The sequence below is a fragment of the Schistocerca americana genome, chromosome 4 (assembly GCF_021461395.2).
Source record: "Schistocerca americana isolate TAMUIC-IGC-003095 chromosome 4, iqSchAmer2.1, whole genome shotgun sequence".
NCBI classification, from domain to species: Eukaryota; Metazoa; Arthropoda; class Insecta; order Orthoptera; family Acrididae; genus Schistocerca; species Schistocerca americana.
Genome location: NC_060122.1, coordinates 381666590 through 381683894, shown reverse-complemented (window position 1 = coordinate 381683894; position 17305 = coordinate 381666590). Strand labels below are relative to the sequence as shown.

The 17305-nt window shown below is 38.6% G+C and overlaps 1 protein-coding gene across 4 annotated transcripts in view; it reads left to right on the top strand.

The window, feature by feature from the left end:
* LOC124612366 (glutamyl aminopeptidase-like) overlaps positions 1 to 14973 on the top strand; it is a 294609-nt gene extending 279636 nt beyond the window's left edge. For all 4 annotated transcript variants that reach the window (XM_047140528.1, XM_047140527.1, XM_047140529.1 and 1 more), the window contains one exon: positions 11626 to 14973. In XM_047140528.1, the coding sequence (XP_046996484.1) occupies positions 11626 to 11772 (147 nt within the window). In that variant the 3' untranslated portion in view covers positions 11773 to 14973. The remainder of the gene's footprint in view (positions 1 to 11625) is intronic.
* Positions 14974 to 17305: the final 2332 nt, after the last annotated feature.

Genomic DNA, 17305 nt, shown 5'->3' with positions numbered 1-17305 from the left:
ATCCCAGTTGCCTGTCACAGTGCTAATGCTCTCCGAGGAAATGCCACCATTTGTCTTCAGCTGAAAAGGTATGCTGGTACCACAGGTGATTTGGCTCAGAAGCTCAACAATGCTGTTCCCCGTGTGAGATAGGAAATTTGCTCAGAAGTAAGTAATGACAGCAACTAGCTTCCCAGATGCCAGCTGCCAACTGTTTGTCACTGAACCTCATATGAAATTGCAGTTTGTAGACGCAGGTGCGAACGTATCAATGTATTCATCTTCTTGACTACCTTGCCGTAGTGGTGATGAATGTTGCCCCTATGCTGCTCATGGCTACACAATTGAGACACATGAGTTTGTGTGAAAATTCATAGTGGCAGATAAAGTAGATATAGCATACCACATCCTTGGAGCATAAAATTTATCATTTTTCAGCCTGCTATTGGACCTTCACTACTGCCAACTTCTTGATACAACTAACTAACTTAGTGGGCATTTACACTAAGTAGAAAACACTGCCGTACACTTGATCACTGGTGATTCTCTATATCTGGTACTCCTTAGATAGTTCCCAGAGATCACTCAGCAGCTACCCATCTTAAGGCTTTTACAGCAGTTAACAACACTTTATATTCTAACAACACAAGGAACAACAATTCACACTTGACTTCATCAGTTACCATCTGAGGCACTGAAGTTAGTTAGTGATGCAGGAATTTTCTTTTATTCTGAGATCCGCCAAACAGCAGCTGAATCTCACATCTCCAAATCATTTCAAAGAAGACAAATGGATGGTGCCCATGTCATGATTACTGGTAATTTACCACCGGAACGAGTCCTGATTGATATCCTGTCTCTCATTCAGTATCCGTGGCAGCCACATTTTCTTAACAATAGACTTGGTCCATGCTTTATATAATATACCCATTGCTCTAGAAGGCATACCTGAAACAGCTGTTTGTACTCAGTTTGGCCTATTCAAGTTGACTAGACTACCTTTTGGATTATGCAATGCTGTGCAAAACTTTTCAGTGCTTTATGGATTAAGGCACATGCAGTCTTGACTTGTGCTGCATCTGTATTGATGAATTTTTAGTGATATCCAGTTCCGAAACAGAACATCTGGATCACATACATCAAACCTTCACTCGCCTCGATTCATATGGTTTAGTCATCAACTCACCAAAATGCAAGTTAGGAGCACTTAAAGTTTCTTTGGTTATATCATTAGTGCCCAAGAAATTTGGCCACTGCACTATAGAATGGAAGCCATAAACAATTTCTCACAGCCTATAACAGTCTGTGAGTTACAAAGGTTGCTTGGCTCAGCTAACTATTATCGTTGCTTTGTGTGCTATGATACTCTTCTCGCTGCTCCATTGAATGACTTCTTAAGAGATTCATTGAAATCAAGTGACAAATTTCAGTGGACTAGCGAAGCAGAAACCATCTTTAATTATGTGAAGAGTACTATTGCAGAGGCCACACTTTAGTATACCATGTTCCACAAGTGTGTCTCATTTTGATGGTTGATGTGTCTACAGCTGCAATATGTTTTGCACTTCAACGACGGATAGATCAACATTGGTTTTATTCAGTAAGAAACTATCTCTATTGCAACAGAGATGGTCAACATATGAACACAAGTTATATGCGGATTATGCCTCTATAAAGAAATTTTGCTATATGCTTGAAGGCTGATCCCTTATCACAAGCCACTATCTATGTTTTTTGTTAGAGGCCAAACAAATCATTGCCATGTCAACTGCAAAATTTACATTATGTAGTGCAGATTATGACTCGAATCATCCATGTTGATGGGGAACTGGATGCATCTAGGGACAGCCTTTCCTGTGTAGACGCAATTATTGTTAAAGTCAAAACTTCCAGACGTATAAAAACTGTGTGCATACTTGCTGCATGATTTGCCCCATCACAGAGTCCAGAATACAATAAAGCAGGTTAAACAAGTTTTTGTGTGGTTAAATATGGACAGAGTGTTTGTGGACAACTGTTTGTGCATCAATGTGTGGCCTGCCATCGATCGTAGTAATATCTGTTGCCTTGTTGCAGCTATCTTTGCAGATGGGTTGCTCATTTCAGAATGCCTCTACATAATACCACTGACCAAGGAAAGCAATTTGAGTATGTCTATTCAAATGACTCATTATTTTCGTAGGCACGAAATATATTCTAAGTGCAACTTATTATATAACAGAAAATGGTTTGGTTAAATGTCTCCATCACCAATTAAAAGCCTCTCTAAGGTGTCATGAACCACAATGTTGGACAGAAACTATGTGAATTTACCTACTGGGTGTTTTCATTACCATCAAGGAAAATCTTAATGCCACAGCAGCCGAACTGTTCTGTGGTAAACCAGTCTGATTACCTAGTGAATTCTTCAGCAATATGCCTAATGATCTCATTGAGGCTTCAGATTTTGTTCAAAAATTACATTCATACATTCACTAAATATATCCAATTATACTGAGAGCGCAGCATACTTGCACCCCTTTCATTTTTCCTATATTTGGGACATGAAATTAAGTTTTTGCTAGGCATGCCACCGTGCACAGGTCTCTCCAATCACCATAAAGTGGGCCAAATACAGCTCTTAGCTGAGACGAGAAGAGACCCACGAAGTCAATGTACCACAACCATGATTTTTATTGATTATCTTAAACCTGCTTTCTGCACATCTCATGTTGCTGCTTGCAAACCAGACAAGCCACAGTGGACACCAAATAAATCACCTGATGAATCTATGAAAAATCTGGAAGAATCTCTACCACTCCACCAACTGTCAAACAATGTGGATGCCACATCCATTTCAGTAATAGTAGAAATTGGAAGTGACAAAGATGCAATGTCCTTATTCTGTTTGTTCTATGATTTCATTTGTGTTAGTTGACTTTCAGATATTTTATGATAAGCTTGCATGGACCATATTCTTGTGTGTGTATTATAAATTTTGTCAATAACATATCTGTACCAAAATGCAACTCCCTGAATTGAGAGTAAGCAAGAATGAATGTGAGTTGATGAAACTTACGTGAACCATCTGTGTTCTGATAATGGCATTGTAATCCTTGTCTTTTGTCCAAATAAACTTTTACAAATGATGGAAGACCTTAATAATGTAAGATTGAAAGTGGGCCTGAAAAATTAGTTATAAAACTAAAATAACATATAAGCAACATACTGAAAGGAAAACAGTGCAAATTAATCACACAATTATCTCAGCAGTTGGAGGGTTTCAGTATTTACTAGTGACCTCGTCCAGCTTCGCATGAGTGCGTTTTCTTCCAGATGACTTGATTTGCTTAGCGTATTTTGTTTGGGGGCCACGAATAAAATTTAGAGAAGACTGTTAAATCAATATCACCATCTTCATATAACTTACACGATGTAAGCAGTGCACACCAGGAAAGTTGTCTGGAGGCATGATTATTCTGTGTTCCATATTCAGTTGGTGTTTGGAGTGACATCTGAAGGCAATGATGGGAGCATATCGTGATGTAAGTAATATGTTTACAAACCAATGTAAATATTGTATACAAAATGTGTGTGTGTGTGTGTGTGTGTGTGTGTGTGAGAGAGAGAGAGAGAGAGAGAGAGAGAGAGATAGAGAGAGAGAGTGAGTATGAGTGTTGCAATATGTATAAAAGGCTGGCTGACGTGGCACAAATAAAAGAAAAAGTAAGAAAAAACACACATGAGTTACATATTAAGGTCACGTTACAGTACTCCTACTGTGAGGTTTAGTTAGCACTGTGATGCCTTTTGGAACCGACAGACCGCTGCAATTTTTTTGTCCAAACTCTTTTACGAGGCTGCTTTGCTGTGACACACAAAGAATCATATCTGTGTGGGGTTTGATCCAATGAAGGCAGAAAGCTGAAAGTTGAGTCACCCACTGTGCTGCTGAAAGAACATACTGTACGTAAGCAGAGCAAAGTTGCTGAAGTACTTTTTCAGAAAAGTTTCATTTGAAGCACAAAAAGTAAAATGCCACAATTTGGATTCACCTGTTTTTTCACTACGCCAGTGTTCTCAAATGATTGCAGGGAAACTATTGATTACAAATATTTGATTATAAAACAGTAAATCTTACATCACAGCCTGATGACGAAGCGGTTATTGTTTCTGTTGTGTCTAGGAATCCTGGATACTCAGTTCGCTAGACAAACAATTGAACAACTCATATTAATGAGTTTTATTACAACAAGACAAGTACAAATACTCAACTTAAACAGGTATGTTGCAAGCAAATGGCGTCATACAAAATAATCAGTCTTCTTCACAATAGACAAACACAAGTCTGTGCTATGTAGAGAGTGGTAATGAACAGGCTACGATGCATCAGTTAGTGAAGTGGCTGTCGCTAGTCGGGCGTGACGGTTATGTCCTCTTCACCAAGGGGCCGCTGCTGTCGAGTTGTCGTCCTGGAGGGAAGTTGGTCAGCATGTGATTGGCTGACCTCTTCTCACAGCCATCTCTTCTCTGTCATTCCCGACTGGCATGCCGACACTGACTTCACGCCATAACAGTTTCATTACTGGCTATATTCATTACAATACCTCAAAGTTGAATAACTCACAGCCCAGTGTTAAAAGAATTTTCAGTGAATTAAGAGTACAAATTCTGACTGGTAATCTGAGAGGTGGGAAATTGGAAGTCTGAAATTGCCACACACCGTCAGGTGTCTTGCGGAGTATGGATGTAGATGTAGATATTTTGAAGTGTGCCTCTCTACCTTCTGTAGGATTATTTTGAAATCTTATGTATTCCTCTGCAAGAGAGTCCTTAAGTCCATTCAAGAAGATTTTACTCATGTCTTTACAATCTTTAGAAGGTCTAAATCCCTTTCTCACAGAGGAGATTCATTTACCAGTCTTCTGTGTAATTTGAAAGTGTCCAAACAAATAATATGTCTCATCGCACAATGCAGAGAATTGGGTTTGCATCTATGTTTGACTTGAGGAAAGCAGGAAGCTTTAAGTTGAGTCATTTGCTGCACTATTGAAAAACTTTCTTTATATAAAATGCAGTATAGCTGCATCCAATACTCTGTTTCAGTCTATGCATAAATAACTGAAAATCCCATGTTTTCGACTCGCAATTTTTTTTAATGCAGTTTTATGAAATAATTACAATCAGTTAGATGTCACTTAGGTGACTTGCATATCCCTAACCAGGGGAGCTACAGTGTAACAGGGGAACCAAGTCATGTTAGTTTCTGGCAAATCTCCTCCACATTATTAAGAGGTGAATGTTAAGTTAAAAAGCAGTGTGAAAAAAGTTGACCGAACCAGGGTTCAGTCCTACAATCGGTTCCCAACCAAATGCCCTGTCACTAGACCATCAGGCCATTTGTAAGTTTGGTCATGCTTTCTCCTAACTCATGCTAATGCTGCTGCCATTAGTTATGGCGGCTGTTCAGTAGGCGACAGTGACATCATTTCCACAGCTTAACTTTGATTCCTCATAATTCAGACAACTTTTGCAAAATTTTTATAAATTACATACAACATTCCTCCTGAATCAGTGTCTCCATGAGTGTGAACCAGATCAAAATCTCTACAGCAGTGACTGCACATGCACATGCACATTCAGATGCTAGGAGGCAACTTCAATTTACATTATCATTCAAAAGATTTTGAATATTAGTGATTTTCAGGAAAAAATGCAAATTGGAACCAGAAATGTTAGAAATACTCATAAGTCAGATTTGGAGTTATCTTTTATTGAAACTAAATACATGCAGTCAAATTTTACTCTCCTCACAGTAGCCTCCTTTGGCTTTAATCACTGCTCTGCACTCTCGATGTCAGCTTCATCAAGGTTTCCTCGGTGATATGCCGCCATTCCTCTTGTAGTATGGTCCAGAGATGATGAACGTTGGTAATAGGCCTTAATTTAACTGGTCTATCAAGTGATCCCAAAACAGTTAAATAGGATTACAGTTGGGGGATAGGGGTGGCCAGACCATATTTTTCAGTTCCTTCTTTTTTTCTAAATTTGCCAAATACACTATACACAGTTTTGAAGTGTGTTTAGGTTGTTATTTTCTGTAGGACGAATCCCTTACCAATCAAATGAGTTCCACATGCTTTGCATGATACTGTAGAATGCGACGGCAATCTTTTTTCTTCATTGTCCTGTTTATTTGTAAAAGTTCACCAGTCTTACCACCTTCAAAACATGCCAGACCATGTGGGAACCCCTTCTGTGCTTTAATGTTGGATATACACATCGGTGTAACATTCATTCGCCTGGCAACCAGTGAACAAACTTGCTTTGTTTTGTGCCAAACGCCTCAAATTCGGATGTGTCAATGAAAAGTACTTTTTTCCATTGATTTTCTGCCCAACTTTCATGTTGTCTTGCCAAGTGTAGACTCTTCTGCGTATTAATAGCTGTCAGTAATGGTTTCTTAGCTGCCACATCCCCTTTAAGGTTCACTGCCTGAAGACGTATTTTCCAGTACTTACACTCAGCGGCTTTTCTCTGTTGTGATTGAGTCCTGCCACTAAAAGGGGCACTGTTTTGAAGCAATCACATTTACTTCTGACTACTATATATTTTTCATCAATTTTGATGTGACTTTTGGCCTATCCTTTCAAGATCGGTCCATATTTTGGACAGTATCCGCATGCCTCTGCAAGGGATAATGGACACATCCCAAGGAAATATTTTCTTGACATGTTATTTGTCACACAGTAAGACCGGATGCACATAAAAACACGATTGCAGAATGTTTTTCTGTTCAAAGCTCCTTTCTTTGTCCCATTATTGGTGTTTACACCGCACTCACTGAAGTTAACTCTTTGATTTCTCATGCATAACTACATGCCCCTTTCTTACCTGTAACCATGTTTACAGATTTGTTGATGTCTTATGAACGCCATCTTCTGAGGAAAGATTATATTATGCCACCACAATACAAAATTAGTGGCATGCAATGCTTGGAACTAGAACAGCATAACAATGGGAAGTTATGTTTTGAATGATTTCGTTTTTAAAAATGTAGAACACTACTCTTAAACGTTATCTTAATCGTGACACTGGGGAAACAATATAGCTAATTCATATTTGAATCTAATAACTAGCTTTTTTTATCTTACTTGCACTGTGTTAGAAAACTTTCGAGCGATAGTGTATTTATATAGAGAAGATGACAACTAAAGGCAACGACTGGAAGGACAGCAAAAGAAACAAGCAGAAAAGTAAAATTGATCTGGATTATTTTTATGAACTAAGTAGAAGTTTCCAAACTAGCCTCAGACATGTTTGAAATGAAGAATTTCTTATTAGTGTGTTGACTATTTTAGAGTTATGGCTGCGAAACATGGACTTGTTAAAAAACTGGGAACTACTCTGCAATAAATGGAGAGGCGCAAGTCAAGGACTACTAGGAGAGTTTTTAACTACGAAGTGTATCAGGAATCAAAGAGGTGTGAAAGACTTAATAGTGACTGTAATGAAAATGAAATGGACATGGGTGGAATGTGTAGCCTGAAGTGTGATGTGTCATTCTGGGAATGAGAGGCTCCCCTCCCTGTTCTCCATTGGCCAACGAAAGGTGTTCATAAGTCAAGGTAATTACAGGGCTATTACAAATGATTGAAGTGATTTCATAAATTCACTGTAGCTCCATTCATTGACATATGGTCACGACACACTACAGATACGTAGAAAAACTCATAAAGTTTTGAAGTTTTGTTCGGCTGAAGCCGCACTTCAGGTTTCTGCCGCCAGAGCGCTCGAGAGCGCAGTGAGACAAAATGGCGACAGGAGCCGAGAAAGCGTGTGTCGTGCTTGAAATGCACTCACATCAGTCAGTCATAACAGTGCAACGACACTTCAGGACGAAGTTCAACAAAGATCCACCAACTGCTAACTCCATTCGGCGATGGTATGCGCAGTTTAAAGCTTCTGGATGCCTCATGGTTTAAAGTTTACGGCCCCTTTTTCTTCTGCGAAAAAAACGTTACAGGACACGTGTATCTGGACATGCTGGAAAATTGGCTCATGCCACAACTGGAGACCGACAGCGCCGACTTCATCTTTCAACAGGATGGTGCTCCACTGCACTTCCATCATAATGTTCGGCATTTCTTAAACAGGAGATTGGAAAACCGATGGATCGGTCGTGGTGGAGATCATCATGATCAGCAATTCATGTCATGGCCTTCACGCTCTCCCGACGTAACCCCATGCGATTTCTTTTTGTGGGGTTATGTGAAAGATTCAGTGTTTAAACCTCCTCTACCAAGAAATGTGCCAGAACTGCGAGCTCGCATCAACGATGCTTTCGAACTCATTGATGGGGACATGCTGTGCCGAGTGTGGGAGGAACTTGATTATCGGTTTGATGTCTGCCGAATCACTAAAGGGGCACATATTGAACATTTGTGAATGCCTAAAAAAACTTTTTGAGTTTTTGTATGTGTGTGCAAAGCATTGTGAAAATATCTCAAATAATAAAAGTTATTGTAGAGCTGTGAAATCGCTTCAATCATTTGTAATAACCCTGTAGCAAGTAGGAAGCATCTCATTTTCATGAGGTGTTTTATGGTCTGTGTAGATCGGAGTTGTATAGTTCCTGTGCTATCTGTGAGGAGGGGTGCAAATGGAAGCTTCTACTAGCTGAGTGGAATCATCTGCTCTCAGGTGCCACAGTTGAATGGCATAAAGAGAATGTGATCGCCATGATGTCAAAGGAATGCTCACCAAAGAACAAATGATACTGAAATATATTTGCACTTGTTGTTATTGCCTTGATGGACTCTGATAGATACACATTCTCTTGTCTGATTGAATTACATGCAGATGTAGTTAGTCTGTCATCATCTAGAAATCCATATTACGGGCAATACAGTGAATTCAGACTATCTTGGTGTGTTGTTCCAGTGTTGTTGTTGTTGTTGTTGTTGTTGTTGTTGTGGTCTTCAGTCCTGAGACTGGTTTGATGCAGCTCTCCATGCTACTCTATCCTGTGCAAGCTTCTTCATCTCCCAGTACCTACTGCAACCTACATCCTTCTGACTCTGCTTAGTGTATTCATCTCTTGGTCTCCCTCTACGATTTTTACCCTCCACCCTGCCCTCCAATACTAAATTTGTGATCCCCTGATGCCTCAGAACATGTCCTACCAACCAGTCCCTTCTTCTTGTCAAGTTGTGCCACAAACTCCTCTTCTCCCCAATTCTATTCAATACCTCCTCATTAGTTATGTGATCTACCCATCTAATCTTCAGCATTCTTCTGTAGCACCACATTTCAAAAGCTTCTGTTCTCTTCTTGTCCAAACTATTTATCGTCCATGTTTCACTTCCATACATGGCTACGCTCCATACAAATACTTTCAGAAAGACTTCCTGACACTTAAATCAATACTCGATGTTAACAAATTTCTCTTCTTCAGAAACGCTTTCCTTGCCATTGCCGTCTACATTTTATATTTTCTCTACTTCGACCATCATCCGTTATTTTGCTCCCCAAATAGCAAAACTCCTTTACTACTTTAAGTGTCTCATTTCCTAATGTAATTCCCTCAGCATCACCCAACTTAATTCGACTACATTCCATTATCCTTGTTTTGCTTTTGTTGATGTTCATTTATGTCTTCCTTTCAAGACACTGTCCATTCCGTTCAACTGCTCTTCCAAGTCCTTTGTTGGCTCTGACAGAATTACAATGTCATCGGCGAACCTCCAAGTTTTTATTTCTTCTGCATGGATTTTAATACCTACTCCGAATTTTTCTTTTGTTTCCTTTACTGCTTGCTCAATATACAGATTAAATAACATCGGGGAGAGGCTACAACCCAGTCTCACTCCCTTCCCAACCGCTGCTTCCCTTTCATGCCGCTCGACTCTTATAACTGCCATCTGGTTTCTGTACAAATTGTTCATTTAACCATACAGTAAAGCTGCATACCCTCGGCAAAAATTACGGCTCTAGCTTCCCCTTGCTTTCACCAGTTCGCAGTACCAGCACAGCAAGGTTGTTTTGGTTAGTGTTACAAAGCCAGATCAGTCAATCATCCAGACTGTTGCCCCTGCAACTACTGAAAAGGCTGCTGCCCCTCTTCAGGAACCACACGTTTGTCTGGCCTCTCAACAGATACCCCTCCGATGTGGTTGCACCTACGGAACGGCCACCTGTATCGCTGAGGCATGCAAGCCTCCCCACCAACGGCAAGGTCCGTGGTTCATCAACAAAAGAAGTCTCTTTCAGCATATTTTGATGCAAAAGGAGAAGCAGCCCACTAAGAAGAGCTGATACACTGTTAAAGGGGCACTGACGAGCAGGGCCCTTTCAGCACAAGAAATACAGCAACCGATAAATATATTGCGAGTAGTTTGAAGAATTAACCTACGAAAATTTTACAGATCCATTAATAAATTCTCACCTGTCAACACCTATCACCAAAATAAGAAAAGTAGGAAGAAACATTTCAAGCCAAATAAATGGGTGGTAGATGGACTGTAAAAGATCTTTGTATGACAGCATGAGATAAAAAGACAGAGGCAGTTCCCTAATGGTGACAGAATACTTTCAGAAGGAGTGTGAAAGCATATAGCTGAACACTGTAATGCTTGGATAAATAAGTCTGGAGGAGGCCAAATGACTGTTGTTGATGATGATTGCAGTTGGAATGACGGAAATTCCTGGGAGGAATATAAATAATGGAAGGAGTAAAACTAACAACATGCTCTATAGATGAGACATTGAGTGGTTGATGGAAAAAATAAAAAATGAAAATATTGCTGATGTTTTGGGTGATGTCCTCCTTCAGTGCTAACTAGTGTATAAAACAAAAAGGAACACATGCACAGGACTACTTTTCCCTGGCCAACTACACTGTATCAGCAATAGAGATCGACTGGGATGTGGGATACTGTCATGTGGAGTGGGCGAGGGAGAAAAAAGGAGTTTGATAGAGGAGGGGGTGTTGATAGGAGGGGAAGGTAGCAAGCATATGGGATAGGAATGTGGCGTTGGTGTGTTCGCAGCTGCATCTGGTACACAGTGGATTGGGAGGGGGAGACGGAATAAAGGAAGAGAGAAGCTGGAGAGAGAAGAGTGTGCATAGAATTATGAAACTGGGTGGCATGGAGGTAGGGGTGGAGGTGGGTGTGTCAGAGGGTTTAGTGGAGACCAAGACCAAAAGGATTGCAGAATTGAAGGATGTGTTGCAAAGATGAGTCAGCTCTACATAGTTCAGAGAAGTTGGTATTATGTCTTGGTTCAGGAAGGGGATGGAGGTGGCTTTCAGATGGTGTAGGTTGTGAAACAGCCACTAAGTAGGGCGTATTATGTTCAGAAGCTTATTTCACCACTGAGTGATGAAATCTGCCCTTGGCCACAGTTTTAGATGCCTTTCATTTGCATTTTAACCTTCTCTGATTCCTGTGTATTAGGTTAGGAACATTTCATAGAGTTATTCTATACTCAGTGTATGCACTTGATATTCTAAGTTGCAATGCCTGTAACATCTCACTATTACCTGCTTTCGCCATTCCTTTGCCCCTCTTCCCCCATCAGAAAATGACACACATTGTCAGAATGAATTTGATAGTTCTCAGATTTATAAATTCCATGATTTTATTTCTGCCTCTTTGCTCATAGGTTTCACAGTTCTTCAGTGACATGAATGTTGGTTCCGGAAGTCGTTCATTGATGCAGAGCCTTGAAACAATCCAACTTAATATACACTGGGTAAAAAACAATGAAGATGACATTTATTCCTGGCTCAAAAATTATCTCAGTAGATAATACCTACACAAATATGGACATTATTGCAATGCCTAGGCATTCTGGATAAGATAAGTGACTCAAGGATGGCCTTCCTTAAACTTTGTGATTTTTGTCAACCTTGTGTAATATGTGTCGATTGTTGTTAAAAAATGTAAGTTTGTGATATCTGTCTATATGTTGTATGTTTCTGTGTGAATTTAAATATTTAAATTAATGTTACAAGTGAAATGTTTATGAATGGTAGTTGTTTTTATGTAAAATTAATTTGTATGGTTGGAAAGTATGGGGAGGAGAAGGGGGAGGCATATGTAAATGTGACTTTCAGGTTCTGTGTAGTAAAATGCTGCTGTTGATTGATTGGTTACCAGTGACTGGTTGATTTTAACACATTCTATTGGCTTTTTCAGGAATGTATTATGTATGCCTAGTATGTTTACACCACACCAGCAGCTTGTCCAAAAACTGATATTCAAATCTGCTCTGTGTTCATTTTACTGATTTCTTACCAAAACTTATGTTACAGTCTAATATTTCCTTTAATCAAAAATTTCTTCATTTTTACTGTAATTATTTGTTTTCACAGACAGTGTACATGTGAAACACCTTGTCATCATGTGTTGGATGAATCACATAAAAATGCTTTCTTGCAATAACTATCACTCTTTTTCTTGCAATAATTTATTCTCTTTTGCAAATAAAAATTTTGTGCATAATGCTAAAATGAGAATATTTAGAATCATTTCTACTGCAAACCTCAGGCATGCGCACTTCGAATTGTTAGCAGCTTATTTTTTTACACACTTGTCAGTCTCAGGCAAGCTGTTTCCCTGTTTGTCTATCAGCTACCACTATGATTCCTCAACTAATACATTAGTTATTATAATGCTCTCCCCTCTGAATGCAATATTTTCAAATTGCTGGAAGCATTTTTATGTTATGTAGTCTCCTGTTGGTTGCAAAACATTATTATGCTTAATTGGCTGAAACTACAGCAACTCAGTTGCTGTCTCAGTATTATGAATGGTGCAAATAAATTAAAAGTATCTGGATTACTTTTTGAGGCCTTAAGCTCACTTTTCACCAGCGAACATTTCATCCACTAAGACAGCCATTACTGCTTGTTGCAAAGTGTAATATTTATTGCCCATATTATTAGCAAAATAAAATATTTCAGAACAAAATACGCAGTTAACAAGGTGATTTCAATGAATTCTCATTTCATTACTATTCATATAACTAAGAGACAACATAAAATATGTTCCTGCTTGTGTTGCCACCTGAAGTTTTGTGTGTATCAGTTTCAAAGATATTTGAGTCTCATGACTTTGTTCCTAATGAGTGATCTTGTTTCACAGGGTCCTAATCACTTCTATACAAACAACATACTTAGAACTTTTTTAATGCTGTATTAAAAATCTATTCACATAATTCAGTATCCAATTATCAAGGTCTCTTTACATCACAGAGCTCATAATCCCTTAGCCCAGGGAAATCACATAATCCCCAGGTGTCACTTGAATAAATATGAACAGCACTTTTGTTATGACAGTACATTAGATTACAATAAACTTAAAAATGTCTTCAGTAAGGGTGCCCTTTTCACTGTATATCACATCAAAAGTTATATTTTACACTTCTCAGAGTATAATCTTAATTCCAAGTAAGATGCAATCCTTGTGTGTGGACCCTTGAATGCCATTCAAAACTGTCTGAATGAATGTGAAACCATTTCACTAACTGTGCCTTTCTGGTGATGTTAAAGCATGTTTTTCACTTCAAGGTCATCTGTCACAAATACTGATCAAGCTGTGATCTATGCTTCAACGACCTTTGCGTGTTAACACAAATCCATTATTCATATTGATACAAACTACTTAAATGTGTGATTTATATATTTATAAAGTGCATTTAAATGTTGTAGAGCTTAATTAGTGCTGGATGTGGTTTAACTACTTTATACTGTTGGCTATGGTAACACAATATGCAGTTTGCAAAAACATGTTCCATTTTATTGTGCTGCTTTAATAAAATCAGGTGTAACTACTTTATACTGTGGTACATGACACACATGAGCTGCCTAATCTGAGGCCTATGTACTTGTATTTCCATAACACAAACATAAAAACTGGGATCACAACAAAATGTAATCTACATTAAGAATTGAAAAAGGTCTTTTAAAGTTCTTTTGAGGTAACCAGACTGATTTAACATAATCAAGATTTTATAACATGAACAGGTATTTACAAAAAATTTTAGAAAAAAAACTGCCAGTACATATTTTGCTAGGTGAAAGGAACTATGTAGAATGTGTTAGTCATGAAAATCTGCGTACTGGATGTATCATTTTTATCCTTTGACATAAACTGTACTGAATATTGAAGTAAAAAGAATTTTTATGGATTTTATTTGTCTTTATGTAAAATGAAGGAAAATTTTGTATGCTCTTCTCTGTCAATTTTCTCTAGTATGTTAAAAGTGGAAGCTTTGTTGTGGTTAGTCAGTAAGACAATATCTTACAAAAGCTCAAATAGCTTTCATTATACCAATTCTTACATTTGTTCTCAGTATAAATGCATTATTTAATTTAATCTGTACAGTTCTGAGAATTAATAGCACTGTCTGTGTCGCAGGCTATTTATATCTGTTCTCGTAAATTTCTTCATGCATGGTGAGATGTAAATATTGCAGATTTTTCATTGTTGCATGTGAATGTGTTCATGAGTTGTAAAATTTGTCTTGTCTTTTCTAAGGAGCTTATAGGTTTTTTATTATTTAATTTTGAAGATACTGAAAAAATGTTTATATTAATGTTGTACAAAAATCTTTATTTTCCATACTAATTTAACATTAAGCTGTATATTTTGTACTGTCGGACCCACTATGATCTTTACATACTGTTAATAGAATGTAATTCTGTACCCAATTGTTAACAATATGGTACAACAGCATGGAGTTTTAACTTGTTTACCTTATAGTACAAAAATAATCTGTTATGCAGGAAGAAAATGGGTGAGCAGCACCATCTGTTAGTATTACTGAATGAATATCATACAAACAGTGACATAGCCAAAGACCGATGTAAGATTAAGATTTAGTAATTGTGTTTACACAACCTATGGTTTGTATTGCAAACATGAACTAAATGTATATGCTTTATACAGTCATATAATTAATGTATTTTGTATAGTGTTGGAAATAAAGATGATATTTTTGTTAGTATTTGTGAATTCATTGCATAAATAGCAGAAGTCTTTTCTCCAAAATTTCAGTCTTTCTTAATGAGAGAATGATAAAACATACTGGTAGTTGTAGAATATGGTCTTGGTGCAATCACTGTCAGCTGATTCTGATGTGAATCTTAAAAATGTTGAACGTTTGACTACAAGAGTCGCTACTGAAATCAGGCACCATGATCACATGCGGTGCTAGAATTTGTAAATGAATGTACTTGGGCACGATCCACTTTATGTAGAAACAATTACTTTCATTTTTCACAAATGCACTAAATTGTTTTGATATGCACACAGCAGTATTTCCACTCAAAAAGAGAAGGAGCATGAATGAGTTTCTCACATCACACACTTCAAGTATCAAGGCAACTGATTGTTCTGTCTGGATATAATGTAAGGTACAAAAAAGTTTTATTTATATGCTAGCAAAGTGAAGGTGGACATGAAGCCCGTTAACATCATACAGAGAGAGAGAGATAGAGATAGAGATATTAAGATGATATGATTAAGCCTCATTACATGTGGCAATTTCATTATTGATTTTCTGTTTGATAGCACTAATTGAAACACACAAAGTTGGTGATGCTCTTCTTTGGATCATTTTTCACAGCAAAAGTCCCACTGAGAATTAAGGTCATAACGCAAATATCTATTTACTACCCACCCTCCCCATACACTCTAATATCTTCACTGTGAAGTTTGGAAGGTAGAAGACGAGATACTGACAGAAGTAAAGCTGTGAGGATGGGGCATGAGCCTGGGTAGCTCAAATGGTAGAGCACTTGCCCACGAAAGGCAAACGTCCCGAGTTCGAGTCTCGATCTGGCACACAGTTTTAATCTGCCAGGAAGTTTCATATCAGCGCCTGCAGAGTGAAAATCTCATCCTGGAAATAAAAAGGAACCTGCTGATACCAGAAGCAAGTATTAACAGTTACACACTAAATGGACTCCAAGGAATTTTGTTCAAAAGATTTCAAGTGGATAATGCACTAAAACCAGTCAAAGAAAAAAACCTAAACAAGGTGCTTAATGTGGTACATATTACATTGTGTTGACCTGAAGACCAAGGTAGTAGGTTAATTTGTGCACATTCTCTCCGTGTTGTCTTATAAAACTATTTTAGTGTAGTTGAAGTAAATCAAGTATTCATTCAATAAGACAGCTGTAAACTACTGTATGGAGTATTTGTATTTATTTAGCAGAGCACGTACATCATACAGGATTTGTTTGATTTTACACAGAATTAAAAATTAAATAATCATTTTACAAAATGCTGCAATACTGTTCATAAATCTAACTGAAAATAGCAGTAAATAAATTTAGTAAATACACTAGTGTCAAATTAAAGCAACAAACCAAAATTTTGCACGGATGTGTTTATTTTGCCACAAAACAGTATAACAGGTGATAGTAAAGTACACTCATGCTCATAAATTAAGGATAATTGCAGAATGTGGTGCCACACAATGTGGCACTACACAAAACTGGCACTAATAGCATAGGCACACAGGGAACACACAAAACACAGATCTGTAAGTCCATGGTATTTGTGATAAGTTGAGAATACCATCCCGAAACACATGTGCTACAAAACACCACTGTTTCCTGTGCATGTACCCTGACATCAATATGGGATATGATTACCATGCACACATACACAGGCCACACAACAGGTTGGCATACTCTGGATCAGGTGGTCGAGCAGCTGCTGGGGTTTAGCCTCCCATTCTTGCACCATTCCCTGTCGGAGCTCCTGGAGTGTCCTAGGGGTCTGAAGATGTGCAGCGATACGTCAACCGAGAACATCCCAGACGTGCTCGATGGGGTTTAGCATGGGAGAACAGGCAGGCCACACCATTCGCCTGAGGTCTTCCGTTTCAAGGTACTCCTCCACGATGGCAGCTCTGTGGGGCCGTGCGTTATCATCTATCTGGAGGAAGGTAGGACCCACTGCACTCCTGAAAAGGCGGATATACTGGTGCAAAATGACGTCCCGATACACCTGACCTGTTACAGTTCGTCTGTCAGACATGCAGGGATATAAGGCACCAGTGATAATCCCATCCCACACCATCAACCCATGACCTCCATACAAGTCCCTTTCAAGGACATTAAGGGGTTGGTATCTGGCTCCTGGTTCATGCCAGATGAAAATCCAGCGAGAATCACTGTTCAGACTATACCTGGACTCGTCCGTTAACATAACCTGGGACCACTGTTCCAATGACCATGCACTGTGTTCTTGACAACAGGCTTTACGGGTTCTCCTGTGACCAGGGGTCAGTGGAATGCACCTTGCAGGTCTCCGGGTGGATAAAC